The 19,743-nt window shown below is 44.6% G+C and overlaps 1 protein-coding gene across 1 annotated transcript; it reads right to left on the reverse strand.

Moving 5' to 3' along the window:
- Positions 1 to 461: 461 nt before the first annotated feature.
- Positions 462 to 19,083, reverse strand: LOC129700002 (NPC intracellular cholesterol transporter 2-like). Its single transcript, XM_055640133.1, has 4 exons — positions 18,919 to 19,083; positions 12,292 to 12,399; positions 9,227 to 9,399; positions 462 to 776 (listed from the first exon to the last, which is right to left on the reverse strand). The coding sequence occupies exons 1-4, from the start codon at positions 19,001 to 19,003 to the stop codon at positions 690 to 692; spliced, it is 453 nt and encodes a 150-aa protein (XP_055496108.1). The 5' UTR covers positions 19,004 to 19,083; the 3' UTR covers positions 462 to 689.
- Positions 19,084 to 19,743: the final 660 nt, after the last annotated feature.

A 19,743-nucleotide genomic window follows, 5' to 3' on the forward strand; every position in this document is an offset into this window, starting at 1 on the left:
GCAACTTACATTAACTATTTTTCTAGAAACAATATGGAATCATACTAGACAGAAAGCTGTCAGGCAGGTAATCTGAATCTGAGATAGCCACAAGATATGAGGATGATTAAACAAGACTATCATGATCCAACTCAAAGGCTGTGTACCTACAAAACACGTATTAATTCAGATGTTAATGAGTCTCCCATGGTCTGTCAAGCAAGCCAATGTGTAGAGGTTTGGTTGAGTCAAAAACTTAATGCTAAACAACTGAAGTCTAGGACAAAAATCTCCTCCAACCATTTTGTGAAGAAAATTACGACAAAAGTCAGGTAATTTGCACCCTGCAAGGAACCATCTACACACAGCAGAATATGAAAGAAAGTTTAATAGTTAGAAACAGTTTCAGAATAAAGCAGCTCATTCTTCAGTTTAAAAATGCAAAAATATTAATTTTTAGTTGAAAAACAAAACATTCAATCTGTAATAATATGTTTTATTGGCTCATGCAGATTAGTTTACAAAATTGATCCATATTAAAGTCAGGAGCAGATCATACAAATTCTAAAAAATTATGCTCTATAGGTACAAATTTGTGCACGTTTAAAACGAAAAAGTTCTCATTTTCCAAAATTTGGTTTAGATTCCTATGGTACAGCTGATGACACGATCTTCAAATAAGAGTGTCAGCTGCTCTTGGAGCTGGTGGTTTAGCTGGAGATCTCAACAGGAATTATCCAGCAGAAGATCTTTTTGCCTTTATCATCCTTCAACATCCATTCAACCTCCAATTTAATCTACAGGAAAGAAGGAAAAACAAAAATAATGTGATCATGCCACCAAAAGCAACTATTTTTCCCACAATAGTCAATTCCAATTATGTCATACAGCACGGAAATAGGCCCTTCAACTCAACTTGCCCATGTCAAGATGCACCATAGTCAACCATGGATGCCCATGTCCTCAATACTCATAGGCATGTGTCACCTCTTAACTAAAATCCCACCAAAAAAAAACTCTTACCAAAATGCACTAAGCCAATCTCAACACAGGTTTGCAAGTAACCACTAATATATTCAACACCAATGCTTGACGTAGGCAGCCACACCACACGATTAAATACTCTATCCCCCAAAAGCCTGGTCATCAAAATAGAATATTTAAGGCCTTTGATCATAAAACTTTTCACAGTATCTTTTTCATCTCTGTGGGCCCAATGGATACAGAAACAGCAACAGCAACTCACAGGCCAACAGGTTACAGTCTACAGGTTCCCTTTTTAAAATCTATTAGGCTGATAAAGCTCAACAGCAGTGCAGCAGAGTGCCAGGTCCCGGGGCACAGAGATGAAACACGAAGGGAAACTAAAATAGAGATGAGTGTTGTACAGCCAAATAAAAGGGTGTGTCAAGACGGGGGTCTCCAGCCAAATACTGAAAAGGAAGCAACCTTTTGTGTCCCCCACAGTGTACAAAATCATGAGCGGAAATGACCTGGTAGACGCACAGAGTCTCTTGCCCAGAGTACGGAACTGAGAACCAAAGGACAGATTTAAGGTGTGTGTGGGGGAGGGGGGGGAGGGGGAGAAGGTGGAAGGGAAGGGGGAGGAATTATATAATAGGAAAATTGAGGGTAACCTTTTCACACAAAGGGTGATAGGTGTACGGAACGACCTGCCGGAGGAGATAGTTGAGGCAGGCACTATCGCAACGTTTAAGACTCATTTAAACAGTTATATGGATAGGATAAGTTTTGAGGGATATGGGCCAAATGCAGGCAGATGGGACTAGTGTGGAACGGACATTTTGACCGGTGTGGGCAAGTTGGGCCGAAGGGCCTCTTTTCACACTGTCAGCCTCTATAATTCTATGAGAGGTATTCTACAGCTTTGCAAATGAGCCTTTGGAAAGTTTAAATTGATTTATTTGTAACAAGCAATTCAAATCATTTCCTTTCTATTCTGCTCCACAATCACACTCCATGTAATTTATCTTTGATTAATGGTCATCTAATTTTCTATTTGTAATATTTAGGGCAGAGGAAAACATCTTTCAGCCCAACATGTCTGTTCAGGTAACAAAAAACTACACAACTTAAACTCATACTTTCACTTTCCTAGAATGTTTCCCGGGACCAACTTTTAAAAAATCTATCAAGCCCACAGCAATTAAGGGAAACTCCTTCCTTGTCTTCCACTGCAGTCTAAAATACATAAGATCATAAGTGATAGGAGCTGAAATAGGCCATTCGGCACATCAAATCTACGGCACCATTCAATCATGGCGTTTGAGTATAGAAGCTGGGATGTAATGTTAAAATTGTACAAGGCATTGGTGAGACCAAATCTGGAGTATGGTGTACAATTTTGGTCGCCCAATTATAGGAAGGATGTCAACAAAATAGAGAGAGTACAGAGGAGATTTACTAGAATGTTGCCTGGGTTTCAACAACTAAGTTACAGAGATAGGTTGAATAAGTTAGGTCTTTATTCTCTGGAGCGCAGAAGGTTAAGGGGGGACCTGATAGAGGTCTTTAAAATGATGAGAGGGATAGACAGAGTTGATGTGGACAAGCTTTTCCCTTTGAGAATAGGGAAGATTCAAACAAGAGGACATGACTTCAGAATTAAGGGACAGAAGTTTAGGGGTAATATGAGGGGGAACTTCTTTACTCAGAGAGTGGTAGCGGTGTGGAATGAGCTTCCAGTGGAAGTGGTGGAGGCAGGTTCATTGGTATCATTTAAAAATAAATTGGATAGGCATATGGATGAGAAGGGAATGGACGGTTATGGTATGAGTGCAGGCAGGTGGGACTAAGGGGAAAAAAAGTTGTTCGGCACGGACTTGTAGGGCCGAGATGGTCTGTTTCCGTGCTGTAATTGTTATATGGTTATATGGTTATATGGTTATATGGATCGATCTCTCCCTCCTAACCCCATTCTCTTGCCATCTCTCCATAACTTCTAACACCCGTACTAATCTAGAATCTATCTATCTCTGCCTTAAAACTATCCGCTGACTTGGCCTCCACAGCCTTCTGTTGCAAAGAATTCAACAGATTCACCACCCTCTGACTAAAGAAATTCCTGCTCATCTCTTTCCTAAAGGAACGTCCTTTAATTCTAACTCTCCCACTAGTGGAAACATCCTTCCACATCCAACAAATCCATTGCAAACTATGTTGTTTGGATGACATTTCGGGCCAAGACCCTTCTTCCTGTTGGGAGAGCGCGAGGAATCGCAGAGGGGGACCAGCGACAGAGGGTATTGCAGGATTCTTGTCGGTGAGAGGAGAATGTCTTCAAAGTAGGCATCCCTTGAGGAGATTTCGCAGTGGATCAGACTAAATGTGTAGGAAAGAACACCCAATGCTGGTTGGTTTACACCAAAGAAAGTCACAAAATGCTGGAGTAACTCAGCGGGATAGGCAGCTTCGTTTGAAAGAAACGGTGATGTTTCGGGTCGAGACTCTTCCGACACATTTCGTCTGCTCCACTGTGAAATCTCAAGGTATGCCTACTTTGAAGAAGTTTTCCTCCTCTCTCCAACGAGAATTCGACAACATTCTCTCTCACTACCTCCCCTCTGTGATTCATCCTACTCTCCAGCAAGGAAGAATGGTCTCGACCCAAAATCACCCAATTCCTTCTCTCTGGAGATGCTGCCTGTCCCGCTGAGTAACTCCAGCATTTTGTGTCCATCTTCAGTGCAAACCAGCGTCTGCAGTTCCTTCCTGTGTATGTTGTTTAGATTTTACTTCGGAGTCACGTGAGTGACTACGTGAAGAAGGCCGTCCAGGCGCACGTGCGTCATCTCGTCAGACGCATTGCGCTTTGACCGCGGTTGGAGGTGTGGAACCTCTAAGCGGTGAGTGAAGAATAACCTGAACGTAAGTATTTTCTACTTTTACTTTCGTGCTGCTTTTCTTCGGAGACTGGGAGTGTAGCGAGCGCCTGACTAAAAAGTCGATTGTAAAGAAATAACTATTTTACACGGGAGGGGAAAAGTCCTGTTGAAACTCCCATAGGGGGCAAGGCCATAAAGAAATAACAGGCCTGGAAGACTCTGAGGAGTCTGAACTACAGAATTTATAAACTGGAATTCCTCATGGGTAAAAACAATCTCCAGAAGGAGTATAAAAGACGCGGGCTTAAAGAGCAACCGCATGGAACACCCAGAAGAGGTTCTGGGAAACGTTGGCCCAGATTTGTGCCAGCGACTGAAATGCCTGATGATAAAGATGAATATATGGGTTGACCTGACGGGGAGGCAGCACCAGAAATGTCTGAAAAGACAATGGGGTGTGGGGGGGCGTTGGTCTACAGGAGGACCCAGCGGATATGGGTGGCAGGAGACAGCCCAAAAGGAGGGCTGCCGATATTCAAGCTCAATGCGCAAGAGCTTGATATGTAGGTGCTGTTCCCCCAAAGAGACCCAGGGAGAGGGTCGGATTGGGAATGGGGAGGGGGAGTTGAAGTTCTGAGCCAACGGGAGGTCAGGTTGGTTATTGCGGACTGAGCGGAGGTTCGGCGCCAACCTATAATATGTAAATCAGCCACCTCACAGATGAAATACCTGATGCAGGTGAACCTTTGTCGCACCTCCAGTCAAGGGGGGAGTGAAGGGACAGGTGTTGCATTTCTTGCGGTTTGCAACGGAAAGTGCCCGGGGAGGGGGTGGTACGGGAGGGAAGGGAAGAATTGACAAGGGAGTTGCAGAGGGAGCGGTCTTTGCATTATGGGGGGAGATGGGAGGAATATCCAGCTGAACAGGGAGGCAGCACCTGATAATGAACCGTTGGTCTTGAGGGCCAGAAAGTGGGCTGCCAATATACAGCTCAAATGCAAAGAAAAAAAGCGTCGGCCTAAAATAGAGCCAGGGCTGGCCATTAAAGGTTCTATAGTCCCAGACCCAATGCACAAGGGACAACCTGGCCCAAAGGTTCTATAGTCCAGAGGGACAACCTCTTCCATAGAGGAAATAGTAGAGAGTATAAATTACCTGCTTTCCCATCAATCAGAAGATGCAACAATGGATGAAGTTATGGACAAATATGAAATCCCCCAGAACTGTGCTCTGCTAGGCGTGCCAGCTGTTAACAAAGAAGTGTGGAAGTATATGGGCATTGCAGTACGAGCTCAAGAAATGAGACTACAGCGGGTATTAAGATTGATTGGGTCAAGTATTACGGCATTTGCCAAAGATCTGGAGGAAAGAAATGTGACAATGGCACAACAGTATGTAATGGGAATGATGTGTAATGCACATTTTGAAATAAACTGTATTTGTAAAACTGTGATAAGACCTAACATACATCCTAAGTTTGCAGGGCTCTGTAAACCATCTAATATACAATTGCCAAATTTACTCTTTGGAGAAGAGCTTGCCATAAAACTAAAAGTTCTCAACGAAGAATCAAAAACCATCGGGATGATGAAATCACCGATGTTTGGCAGCACAGTTAGAAGGCAATATCCATACGAAGGGGAACTGGTGAAGGAACAAGTCGCTCGGACTCACATACAAGATATGGACATACAACCCCAGGACGTGGAGGACATGGTATTTCCACAAGGGGCAAGGTACAAAAGGTGACACCAGTAAACTCTGAGGTAGGTGGCTCTGGTTCTGAAACAAACATATCAGATGTATCCTACTTACAAGTTGGGGGTAGGTTACAATTATTTTTAAAAGAATGGAAACTAATAACATCTGATGCATATATACTGTGCAGTATTATGGGGTTTAGAATTGAATTTTTCCAGAATGAAAATCCCCCTACAAAACATACTCCAAAAAGAATATATTCCTTCTCTAAAGAAGAGATGAGAAGAATTCAAATAGAAATTGAGATTTTGAGTAAAAAAGGGGTAATAGAGAAAACAACTTATCAAAACCATCAGTTTGTATCTAGTATTTTCTCTAGAACAAAAAAGGATGGGGTACTAGAATCATTTTGGACCTCACAAGTCTTAACTCTTTTGTGCAGTATAAACATTTCAAAATGGAGATTTTTACTAATGCTTTGCAATTAATTTCAACAGAATGCTATATGGCAAGCATAGATCTCCAAGATGCACATTATTCTGTTGCGGAGCATGTGCAACATCGCAGATATTTGAAATTTGTCTGGATGTCTCAAATGTGGCAGTTTAAAGCATTACCAAATGGACTGACGTCCGGCCCCAGATTGTTTACAAAACTGTTGAAGTCAATTTTAGCATTGTTAAGAACTCAAGGCTTATTTGGATGACATTTTAATTGTGGGAGATACTGAAGCCATGGCAACAGCTTCAGTTTTAAAAAGTAAACCTCACATTTCAAAGAATGGGATTTGTCATTCATTCAGAGATATCCAGACTGATACCTAACAAAATAATTGATTACTTGGGGTTCACTATTAATTCACACCATATGACAGTGAGCTTACCCAAGGAAAAGAAGCTGCAATTGATTGAGAGGGTTGCAAGGAACTAATTGCAGGCAAACAACCATCAATTAGGCGTGACTAGTCTGCTGAGTAAGTTAATTGCTTCGTTTCCAGCTGTCCAGCTGGGGCCACTGCACTATCAGCAATTGCAGAGAGCTAAAATTGCAGCATTGAAAAGACATGCTGGACATTTTGATAGACCTATGCAATTACTGAGCACAGCAATTGAAGATATAAAATGGTGGATTAAAAATGTGGATTGTTCCTACAGGAAAATAATGATTGAATCACGAGCTACCATTTTACAAACACATGCAAGTGCACTGGAATGGGGAGCTGCGGATGCCATCTCAAGCTGTGGAGATAGATGGAATGCAGAGGAAGAACCTTTGCTCGAGACACATCTTTAATTACTAAGTGTATTGCATGGGTTGAAAGCCTTTTGCCGAAAGGTACACAATTTGCATGTACAGGTTCAGATTGACAACACTACGGCAGTGGCACATGTCAATCACAAGGGTGGAATCAAGTCAGAAGCATGTGACAGATTGGCAAACATGATTTGGTACTGGTTCATTGAGAAAGATATTTGGCTTTCTGCAGGTTACCTACAAGGTAAATTCAACATAATTGCAGACACTAGGTCAAGGAATTTCAATGACAACACAGAATGGATGTTAAATCATGATATTTTCCACATAATTGTGAAACATTTTGGGAAACGCCCAAAATTGATGAGTAGATGAGTTTACGTTAAATTGCGGTGGAATGTTTTGTATGCATTTCCTCCCTTTTGTCTCATCAATAGGTGTCTACAGAAGATCAAACAAGATTATGCTTCAGGATTGTTGGTGGTTCCAGATTGGCCCACACAAACATGGTATCCATTAGGGTTAAAAATGGTGACTGAACCCATTATGGATGTCTTTAGACAAGAAAACCTACTTGTGCACCCTGTAACTGGTGAATTTCATCCTTTACAGGATTGTGTTGGTTTATTGATTTGCAGATTCTAAAAAGTACTTAGAAGCAGTACATTTTCTTACATTAAGAAATGGGAACAGTTTCTTCAACACAAAATTTTCTTACCACACTACAGGCGCTTCAGATGTCTTAGAAATTTGTCAAATTACGTTTTGATGATAATTTAAGCTAATGTGTGATCAACATAGTAAGGAATGCTTTGTCGGCATACTTATCGAGACCATCGGAACATCAAGTTCTAGGATCACACCCTTTGACTTGTAGATACATGAAGGGCATCTTTAATGCTACTTAGGGATTGGGATCCCATCTCAAATTTGTCGTTAGACAAAATTACGATAAAAGCAGTCATGTTAATGGCTTTAGTATCAGCTCAAAGAGTACAAACATTACACAAGTTAAGGATAGACAGAATGGGAATGAAAACAGAGGGAATTACATTCTATGTCTATGACCTGCTAAAACAGAGCAGACCAGGAGTCTCGGGGTGTAAATTGATTTTCAGCTTATTCCTGCAGATCAAAGACTTCGTGTAGTTACATATTTAAAATACTACATTGAGACTACCAAACATCTTAAAGGTGTAGGATCTGGATTATTCATCAGCCATAAAAGCCACACACAAAAAATGACAACACAAACAATTTCAAGATGGCTGAAGAAGGTGCTATTGGATGCAGGAAATGATACTGACAAATTTAAACCTCATTCCACCAGGGCGGTGGCAACATTGGCGGCCAAGGATTTGGACGTTCCAATAGACCATATCCTTGCGGCTGCAGGTTGGGAAAATGACAGGATGTTGCACAAGTATTATCACAAAAAAATTGCAGACCCTGGTGTATTTGGTGGTACAATTTTGAATTCAGTATTAAATTTCTCTAGAGATTAAAATGGGACACATAGTGTTTTACCATAAAATAAACCATTAATTAATTAAACAAGTATGATGGTTTGCATGTTATTGACTGTTTTTCACTCATTGAGTCAAGCAAAATGCAGTGATACGCCGGAACCCAATCTACGGCCTGAAATCACAGAAGCTTTAAAATCTTCACGTAGTCACTCACGTGACTCCGAAGTAAAATAGTAAGATTAAACGAGAACTTACCAGTTTGAAGTTTGATCTTTATTTTATGAGGAGTTACGTCGAGAGACTATGTGCCCTCCGTCCCCACCATAATAAGATCAAAGGTAAGTTAAGTTTGTATCACGTAGCTTACTATTACGCTTCGGAGTAGATCATCTGTGATTTCACACCGCTGCTTTGAAGTTTGACGCGCATGCGCCTGGACGGCCTTCTTCACGTAGTCCCTCGACGCAACTCCTCATAAAATAAAGATCAAACTTCAAACTGGTAAGTTCTCGTTTAATCTTACTATTCTGGATAGCAGATCAACACGTTTCCAGAGTTCCATCGTGAGTTGTTGCTCTAGTGCTCACGGGATGGAACCATACAGAATGTGGCAATGGATTAGTTGGGAGACATCCCAAAGCCACGTTCTTGTTCTGTATGAGCTACACACAGCCCACCCTGCAGGGAGTGTAACTTGCACAGGATTTAGCCTAACTTCCAATGAATAGATCTAGAAGTACAAGGAAATATTGTGGTGTAGAAAGGAACTGTAGATGTGCAGGAAAGAACTGCAGATGCAGGTTTAAATCAAAGATAGACACAACAAGCTGGAGTAACTCAGTGGGACAGGCAGCATCTCTAGGGAAAAAGAAAGACCCATTCCTTCTCTCCAGAGATGCTGCCTGTCCCGCAGAGTTACTTGAACATTCTGTGTCTATCTAAGGTACATTATAGAGTCTGTTTCCGGAATATACTTACTGAGGGATACATAGATTTTATCAGCAAGGTATTAATGTAGTTGCATTTTTGATTTTTTCGAATAGGGCAACGAATGCCAGATTGACACCCATCATCATTCGGGAGATTAAAAGGAATTGGAACGCCAGCCAGGATACCACGAACCTCCGCCTTACTCGATACGCTGTCAGTTACTGAAAGATAAGGGAAAAACAGTAAATTCTGAAAGATATTCATCCTCGAGTTACGAATATTACAGGCAATTGGCAGAACAACATCCATTAGATACAAAATGCTGGAGTTAACTCAGTGGGGCGGGCAGCATCTCTGGAGAGAAGGAAGTGGCGATGTTTCGGGTCGAGACCCTTCTTCAGACCGATGTCAGAGGAGGGGGCGGGACAAAGATAGAATGTAGGCGGAGCCAGTGAGACTGGTGGGAGAAATGGGAAGGGGGAGGGGACGGAGAGGGAAAGCAAGGGCCATCTGAAGTTAGAGAAGTCAATGTTCATACCGCTGGGGTTGCACGATCTCATTCTCCATGACTTATGAGCGTGGGATACGACTGAAGTGGGTTAAAATGGAGAGGGGAGAATTCCGCATATTCAAAATAGCACCTCCCCAAACATGACTACAATATCAAATGACTTAAATATATGCACAATTAAAATATACCTTAGAAAAACGCCACTCTGCCCATGTAATATAGCAATCTACAAGTGAATAGCACTTTGACCATTTAATGCTTTAAATCTTAAGGCAGCTCTTAAAACGATCCCATTCTCCACCTTCTTCCTTGTAATCTATTCCCTCTCACGTGTTCATCACCTCCACTTCAAACTTCCGACCACCCACCTAGAGGGGGCAATTAACAGGGGCCATTTAACCAGTCAGCGCATTATGTGGGGAAAACAGGAATCCCCCAGGAGAAACCCACAGGGTCACAAAGTGCACTGGAGGTCAGGGTCAAATCCATATCATTAGAGCTGCAAGGTAGCAGCTCTGTGTAGGGAGGAACTGCAGATGCTGGTTTACACCAAAGATATAGACACAAAATGCCGGAGTAACTCAGCGAGACAGGCAGCGTCTCCGGAGAGAAGGAATGGGCGAAGTTTCAGGTCCGAGACCCTTCTTCAGACCGAGAGTCAGGGGAGAGGGAGTCTAGAGATATGGACGTGCATGGTGTGAAAATGACAGATCAATGCAGATAATGATAAGGAAGTGTTCATTGTTGGCTGAAGGAAAGTTGACAATGAGGCATACAATCAGTAAAATGTAATCAGGAGGACAGTAGAACTAGGCGTAGAACTAGGATGGGGGAGGGGCGGAGAGAGAGGTAAAGCAAGAGATGCTGCACTACTATGCTTGACATCTTGTTGCACAGACATCGTACCGATGTTTACTCATTGAGAATTTGGCCAATTTATGCCACATCTCTGATCCAGGAAGTTTTATGTTGATTAGAAACATAGAAAATAGGTGCAGGAGTAGGCCATTCGGCCCTTCGAGCCTGCACCGCCATTCAATATGATCATGGCTAATCATCCAACTCGGTATCCTATACCTGCCTCTCTCCATACCCCCTGATCCCTTTAGCCATGAGGGCCACATCTAACTCCCTCTTAAATATAGCCAATGAACTGGCCTCAACTACCTTCTGTGGCAGAGAATTCCACAGATTCACCACTCTCCGTGTGAAAAATGATTTTCTTATCTCAGTCCTAAAATACTTCCCTCTTATCCTTAAACTGTGACCCCTAGTTCTGGACTTTCCCAACATCGGGAACAATCTTCCTGCATCTAGCCTGTCCAACCCCTTAAGAATTTTGTAAGTTTCTATAAGATCCCCCCTCAATCTTCTAAATTCTAGCGTGTACAAGCCGAGTCTATCCAGTCTTTCTTCAAATGAAAGTCCTGACATCCGAGGAATCAGTCTGGTGAACCGTCTCTGTACTCCCTCTATGGCAAGAATGTCTTTCCTCAGATTAGGAGACCACAACTGTACGCAAAGTACAGAAGATCCTGTTTCTGTTCTGCTAATTGATACAACGTTCTGCCACGTTAACACTTCCTTTAACGATATCTCTGCTTCCTCTATCTCCACTTCCCATTTTAACCGGGATAGCCACAAATCATCTGCAAATTTTTCATTCTGAAAGTCTGAAGAAGGCTCTCGACCCGAAACGGAAACATATCCCTTCGCTCCATAGATGCTGCCTCACCCGCTCAGTTTCTCCAGCATCTTTGTCTGCCTGCAAACATTTCAACCCAGGGCTCTTTCACAGTTGAAATCAGACTGATTCCTGGGATGTCGGGACTGTCTTATGAAGAAAGACTGGATAGACTTGGTTTATACTCTCTAGAATTTAGGAGACTGAGAGGGGATCTTATAGAAACTTACAAAATTCTTAAGGGGTTGGACAGGCTAGATACAGGAAGATTGTTCCCGATGTTGGGGAAGTCCAGGACAAGGGGTCACAGCTTAAGGATAAGGGGGAAATCCTTTAAAACTGAGATGAGAAGAACTTTTTTTCACACACAGAGTGGTGAATCTCTGGAACTCTCTGCCACAGAGGGTAGTCGATGCCAGTTCATTGGCTATATTTAAGAGGGAGTTAGATTGGCCCTTGTGGCTAAAGGGATCAGGGGGTATGGAGAGAAGGCAGGTACGGGATACTGAGTTGGATGATCAGCCATGATCATATTGAATGGCGATGCAGGCTCGAAGGGCCGAATGGCCTACTCCTGCACCTAATTTCTATGTTTCTATGAAATCCTTTTACTGCCAATACTTTAAACAGTCATTTATTTCTCTATTCGTCCCTCAGCCCAGTCTTTTTGGTGATTTTTGTAATATTTTCATTCTAATCTGTTTCCGTCATATTTGATAGAAGTGCAACCTAATCGTTTGTCTACATTTCAGATCTTTGTCCATTTTGCGGTTAAACAGAAAGTTTGGTCCAAGCACGGAGGTTTAAAAACCTTTAGCTCAGGAATTGCAGAAATACTTAAAAAAAAACAAACTGGACATAAAGAGAACAGTGCATGGAGGCCACGCACAAAATGTTGAGCATCACATTCTCACTTACAGCTCACAAAGGTGACATTAACATCGTAGGTTTTTTCTTTGATGAGTTTGCATGGTAGGGAGGGACAGGGACTGACATCCACAACAAGAAGTTTCCCTGATTCAGAACCTGAAAGACAAAAATTGATGTCACTTACAACAGAGAGGCACCCAGATAGATTGACAGGGGTTTAATGCACTCTTTGGATCAGTTATGTACTGCAGCGGGGAATCGTGTACCTTCCCATCCAAACCACCCCCTCCCCAGGTACCTTCCGCTGCAACCACAGCAGATGCAACACCTGTTGCTATACCTCCTCCCTCGACTCTGTCCAGGGACCCCGACAGCCCCTTCAGGTTAGGCAGAGGTTCACTTGCACCCCTTCCAACCTCATCTACTGTATCCGTTGTTCAAGATGTGGACTCTTATACATCGGCGAGACCAAACGCAGACTGGGCGATCGTTTCGCTGAACACCTTCGCTCAATCCGCCTGAACCAACCTGATCTCCCGGTTGCTGGACACTTTAATTCTCCTTCCCATTCCCACAGAACTTTCTGTCAGAGTGAGGCTAAACGCACATTGGAGGAACAGCATCTCATATTTCGCCTGGGCAGCTTTCAGCCCAGTGGTACGAATATTGATTTCTCTCACTTCAAGTAACCCCGGCATTCCCTCTCTCTCTCTATCCCCCCCACCCCACCCAAATCGCACCAGCTTCTCGTTTACACCCAACAAACAGCTAACGATGGCCCGTTTCCTTTCTCTCCTTTTGCATATTTTTCATTCAACATTCTTTATCTCTCCACATCACCGTTCTCCATCGCTCCTAACCAGTTTGAAGAAGGGTCTCGACCCGAAACGTCACCCATTCCTTCTCTCCAGAGATGCTGCCTGTCCCGCTGAGTTACTCCAGCATTTTGTGTCTATCTTCAATGTAAAATTCTTTGCTTGCATATGCAAGGTATGTAAATAATCGGGCCATAGAGGCCGCTTGCAAAATTACACGGTACCCCCCCCCCACCCCCCCCCCCCCCCCCCACACCGAGTACTCCATTGATCTCCCCCCTCCCTCAGTGAAAGATAAATCCAATAAAGTCTGCTCAAAGATACGACAGTCTCCAATGAGGTCTCCAATGATACGACAGTCTCCAATGAGGTAGATAGTAGTTCGGGACTACAATTCCAAAGATCCTTCTTCAGAGAATGAACACAAGTCACTTCTCTCACATTACATGACTGGCACAAGCAAGTTCTTAAAGCACATGATACAACTGCATCACATGCTGAAGGCTCCGGTTTCTAGACTAGTTCCTCATCTAAAATAAAACTAACAAGAAAAGCAGTTGGTGGTCAGAGAAAGAGAGTGGTGAATTGGCAAATCTGTGACAAAATGATCAATGCAGGGAGCACTGCAGAGGAACTCTGGCCGACTGGATACGGGAAAGAAGGAAAATGTTAGGAATCCCGCATTCTATTAAAAGCAAAGTCACAAGACGCAAGCTAAACTTCAAGAAAAGTGAGTGGAGTTCTGTCCCTGCATTGCACTTTGCTGCAGTACTGGTGGAGACAGGTCTGTCACTGTACGGCACTGTGTTACAGTACTGGTGTGGACAGGTCTGTCACGGTGTTACAGTACTGGTGTGGACAGGTCTGTCACTGTACGGCATTTTGCTGCAGTACTGATGGCGACGGGTTTAATTTAGTTAAGTTTAGAGATACAGCGTGGATACAGACCCTAAGGCCCACCGGTTCCGCGCCGGCCAGTTATCCCCGCACACTAAAGCGATGAGGTTGTGTAAATTGCGTTCCAAGGACACGTAAGTGGGACAGGGCCTTAACACTATCTACCACCTACACTAGGGACAATTTTTGTTACATTTACACCAAGCCAATTAACCTACAAACCCTGTACGTTTTTGGAGTGTGGGAGGACATCGAAGATCGCAGAGAAAACCCACGCACGTCACAGGGAGAACGTACAAACTCCGTACAGACAAGCACCCGCAGACAGGTTCAAACCCGGGTCTCTGGCGCTGTGAGGCAGCTGCTCTACCGCTGGGCGCCACCGTGCTGGTCTGTCGCTGCACAGCACTGTAGTACTGTCGGGGACGAGTCTGTCGCTGCATGGCACGAGGCTGCAGTACTGATGTTAACGGGTCTGTCCATGCACGGCACCAAGCTGCAGTACTGGTTTGGACACAAGGCAAGCTTATCTTGAATGAGGGTGAGTCTGAGAGCTGGCTGCAGGCTGTGATTGCTGCAGTTTTGTCCAATGTTTCATCAAATTCAGAAAGTCTTGAGTAATTCCTACTTTTGCCTCAGCTAGACAGTTCTGGAAAAACCCATGTGCTTCCTCAAGCCCAGTCCACCTAAATATATGCCACATTTAGTTCAAATGTGTTTACTTTTTAAATTGTTGTTTAGATCAAGTGCCAGAAATAGATGCAAGTATATACATACTGAACATTTCACCAATGAAAGAGGAAAAATAACATCAACATGGGACCAAAATTAAAATACAATGAAAAAGCCTTTGGTTTAGTTTCTATGTCAGTTTAATACTTCCTCTTTGATAACTGCCAGTTTTCCACCATATACTTCAGAAGCAACAGCTATTTTGGAGATGACCGCATACTGCTGTTCCAAACCTGGGCAAACACGAAAAACCGATACAAGAAAGTGCGACACACAAAGGCATGCCAAGCCACGCCATTTTAAATGATCATTGAAATAGAGTCATCATAATTTTGCAAGCTGAGTTCGTGGGCGATTTAGGCAGCAGTAGGTCGTCCAAACTTCAGCAGAGATAACAAAATTGTGCAAGTATTAAACAGAACAGCCCATCACATGAGGGAAAGGGAGTAAACATTGCAGATTGTTGACCTTTTCCTCAGTTCTGACACAACAGTGGCACAGCGGTAGAGTCTTCTTCTTGCGTATGGCGTGCACAGCCTAAAGTTGTAGGACTTGTTCTATTTGATCTTATTTGATTGTGCACGCCGGGTTGATTGCATTCGTCGAAACAGGGCAGACCACGTGAAGGTTGGAATCTCCCACCCCAGTGGTAGAGTCCCTCCCTCACAGCGCCAGAGACCTGGGTTCGATTCTGACTACGGGTGCTTGTCAGTACGGAATTTGCACTTTCTCCCCGTGACCTGCGTGGGTTTTCTCCGAGATCTTCGGTTTCCTCCCACACTCCAAGGACGTACAGATTTGGAGGTTAATTGGCTTAAGTAAATGTTAAAAAAAAGATTGTTGCTAGTGCGTGCGTTGGGGGTCACTGGTCAGTGCGGACTTGGTGGACCGAAGGGCCTGTATCAGCGCTGTATCTCTGAACTAAACTAAACAGGGAAAGCAGGTTATCTGAAACAGTGGAACTCACTCAGCATTGAATCCTGTCACTGTGTAGCCTAGACAGAAGATTTTTGTTGACCTTACCTTTGGGCTTTGTTAGAACAGTGCATGAGGCAACGTGACAGGTCAGATGGAAGTGCAACAGAATGCATTCGGCCCTTCGAGTCAGCACCGCCATTTAATGTGATCATGGCTGATCATCCCCAATCAGTACCCTGTTCCTGCCTTCTCCCCATATCCCCTAACTCTGCTATTTTTAAGAGCCCTATCTAGCTCTCTCTTGAAAGCATCCAGAGAACCTACCTCCACCTAAGGCAGAGAATTCCACAGACTCACCACTCTCTGTGAGAAAAAGTGTTTCCTCGTCTCCGTTCTAAATGGCTTACTCCTCATTCTTAATCTGTGGCCCCCGATTCTGGACTCCCCCAACATCGGGAACTTGTTTCCTGCCTCTAGCGTGTCCAAGCCCTTATCAATCTTATATGTTTCAATGAGATGCCCTCTCATCCTTCTAAACTCCAGAGTGTCCAAGCCCAGCCGCTCCATTCTCTCTGGTGGTGGCCTCACATTGAATGATCATTTAAAATGTGGAGGCTGATGTTTGTGGAAGGCAAGAAGGGGAACACCACACAGGAAATGGAATAGATGTGGTTGACAGCCGTCACCTGCGGTGGAAACAATTTCCATTGAAGCATCAAGGCACAAGTGCTGATGTGGAAAATGTCACATCAGAACAGATGTAACACTCATTGAAACTGGCAGAACAGAATGCAGAAAAGGGACTCAAATTGCTGGAGTAACTCAATGCGTCAGGCATCATCGTCACAGAGAAACATAGAAAATAGTTGCAGGGGGAGGCCATTTGACCCTTCGAGCCAGCACTGCCATTCATTGTGATCATGGCTGATCATCCACAATCAGTAACCCGTGCCTGCCTTCTCCCCATATCCCTTGATTCCGCTAGCCCCTAGAGCTCTATCTAACTCTCTTTTAAATTCACCCAATGAATTGGCCTCTACTGTATTCTGTGGCAGAGAATTCCACAAATTCACAACTCTCTGGGTGAAAAAGTTTTTTCTCACCTCAGTTTTAAATGGCCTCCCCTTTATTCTTAGACTGTGGCATGTTGACCTTTATAACAAGGGGAATCAAATATAGGAGCAAAAAGGCCCTTCTGCAGTTGTACAGAGCCCTAGTGAAACCACACCTGGTGTATTGTGTGCAGTTTTGGTCCCCTAATTTGAGGAAGGACATTCTTGCTATTGCGGGAGTGCAGTGGAGGTTTACAAGGTTAATTCCCGGGATGGCGGGACTGTCATATGCTGAGAGAATGGAGCAGCTGGGCTTGTACACTCTGGAGTTTAGAAGGATGAGAGGGCATCTCATTAAAACATATAAGATTGTAAAAGGTTTGGACACGCTAGAGGCAGGAAACATATTCCCGATGTTGGGGGAGTCCAGAACCAGGGGACACAGTTTAAGAATAAGGAGTAAGCCATTTAGAATAGAGATGAGGAAACACTTTTTCTCACAGAGAGTGGTGAGCCTGTGGAATTCTCTGCCTCAGAGGGCGGTGGAGGCCGGTTCTCTGGATGCTCTCAAGAGAGAGCTAGATAGGGCTCTTACAAATAGCGGCGTCAAGGGATATGGGGAGAAGGCAGGAACAGGGTACTGATTGGGGATGATCAACCACGATCACATTGAATGGCGGTGCTGGCTCGAAGGGCCAAATGGCCTACTCCTGCATCTATTGTCTATTGGCCCCTGGTTCGGGACTCCCCCAACATTAGGAACATTTTTCCTGTACCTAGCTTGTCCAGTCCTTTTATAATTTTATACGTTTCTATAAGATGCCCTCTCATCCTTCTAAATTCCAGTGAATACAAGCCCAGTCTTTCCAATCTTTCCCCATATGACAGTCCCGCCATCCCGGGGATTTACCTCGTGAACCTACGCCGCACTGCCTCAATAGCAAGAATTCCACAAATTAGGAGACCAAAACTGCACACAATACTCCAGATGTGGTCTCACCAGGGCCCTGTACAACTGCAGAAGTACCTCTTTACTCCTATACTAAAATCCTCTCGTTATGAAGGCCAACATGCCATTAGCTTTTTTCACTGCCTACTCTATAATTACTTTCAGCTATTCCTTTTCTGTAGAGATGCTGCCTGACCCGCTGGATTACTCCACATTGTGTGCCTGTCCTGTACATAAACTAATATTCGCAGTTCTTTCCTACACATCTCTGGGGAACATGGATAGGTGACGTTTTGGGACAGGGCCACTTCTTCTGAAAGTAGAACGCAGTGCTTGCGTATGTAAAACAGTGTCAATTGATTTTTCCCGCTTGGTCTGCTATCAGCGATAGTTGCACAAAGAAATGTTTGTGAGGAACCCACTCATTTTTCTAAATCACATGAATGTGAGTCACACAATGGCACCACATGAACGGGGAGCAGTTCAGGAACAGGCCCGTAGGCTCACAGCAATGCCAAACATGGTGCCAAGTCAAACCAATCCTATCCTGTTTGTACATGAACCGTCGCCCTGTGTCTCCAAAACCATCTTAAACGCCACTGTGGTATCTGACCTCCACCACCCCACCATTGCAAGTGTGGAGGAAGTGGGATGGAGGGTGGAAGAGAAGGGGGGGGGGGGGGGGGATGGAGGGGGGAGGGGGGGGGGGGGGTTGAGGGGAGAGGGGGAGGGAGGATGGTGGAGAGGGGGGGGGAGGGAGGAGGATGGGGGGAGAGGGGAGGGGAGGGAGGATGAGGAGAGGGGGGAAGGGAGGATGGGGAGAGGGGGAAAGGGAGGATGGGGGAGAGGGGGGGGGGGGGAGGAAGGGGGAGGGAGGAAGGGGGAGGAGGGAGGAAGGGGAGGAGGAAGGAGGAGAGGGGGGAAGGAGGGAGGGGGGAAGGGAGGAAGGGGGGGAAAGCGAAGGGGGAGGAGGAAGGGATGAAGGGGAGGGGGGGACAGGGAGGGGGGGAAGCAAGGGAGGAGGGGGGAGGGAGGAAGGGGCAGGGAGGAAGGGATGAAGGGGGAGGGGGGACATGGAGGAAGGGGGAAAAGGGTTGGGAGGGTAACCATTGCAAACTTGGCACCGCATCCAGGAAGTGGCCCTTGTATCTATTCTTCCTGTTAACAAATGAGACCTAACGACTGGAGAAACAGTTTGATTGCAGCAAGAGAAAGAGTGAACGCGGCCAGTGAACTTTGCATTGAACAGAGGAGGAGAGGGGAGGGAAGTTGGCCACAGCCATGGGAATATCCCACCCTCCCCACGACTCACCGCAGTCCTGGTACTTCACCGGCTCACCGGCGACCAGCCCCAGCAGAAGCAGCGAGGCAGCGACCACACAGCACCAGCGCTCCATGTCTCAGACCCCAACAACGGCAAGCGCTGGTTCCGCTCCCCGCCCCAAGCTGCACATGACTCGGCTTCCCCGCCTCCCGGGGGCCGGCACAACGCAGCGCAGCGCAGCCTCACAGCTCCACCCCACGCTGCCTCCTCCTCCCCCTTCCCCACTCGTTCCCAAACATCCTATAGCAAGCTGGATCTTTGCTCTTTCCACCAAAGATCTTATAGCAGAGCAATGTTTCTTATTTAATGTCCCTTGTCTAGTCTGAAATAAAGTTCATTATTGGATTAGAAGAAATATAATTGTGTGTGTTATATACATTTATATAATTTTCATGTATGTGTGTTTATAAACATTTTATTATTTAACAAGAATCAACAGAATTATGAACTAATTGAATTATGAATCTAACCCTATATCACGCACAAAAAGTCCCCCCTGTCAATCACCCTGCAAGTCGAGTCGGTTCCGGTTACTACAAAATCAACTCATACACTGTTTGTGAGCCATTTAAAAAGAAATGATTTAAAAAAACATTAGAAAAGACAATTACCAGAATCAAATTTTATTCTTGACAGGAAGTTTGAACTGACAGATTTATGAATCTGACCCACACAAACTGTTGCCCCGCAACATTGATTACAGTGCGAGTCGGGTCGGGTTAGGTAGGCTCAGGTTGCTAAAATGGGCGTGGAAAATGCCCATGATCCCCTCCATAGCGTACTACACGTCAGTCCATTGCATTTAGCAGGAGT

Source organism: Leucoraja erinacea, chromosome 9 (genome assembly GCF_028641065.1).
Source record: "Leucoraja erinacea ecotype New England chromosome 9, Leri_hhj_1, whole genome shotgun sequence".
Taxonomy (NCBI): Eukaryota; Metazoa; Chordata; class Chondrichthyes; order Rajiformes; family Rajidae; genus Leucoraja; species Leucoraja erinaceus.

Bases quoted from the DNA above. Each gene is read 5' to 3' on its own strand.
- LOC129700002 (XM_055640133.1), bottom strand. From the start codon at position 19,003: ATGGAGCGCTGGTGCTGTGTGGTCGCTGCCTCGCTGCTTCTGCTGGGG. The intron at 12,400-18,918 runs GTGAGTCGTGGG...TTTGTCTTTCAG, and splicing joins GGTGAAGTACCAGGACTGCG to GTTCTGAATCAGGGAAACTT. The intron at 9,400-12,291 runs GTAAGTGAGAAT...CTTATCTTTCAG, and splicing joins TAATGTCACCTTTGTGAGCT to TAACTGACAGCGTATCGAGT.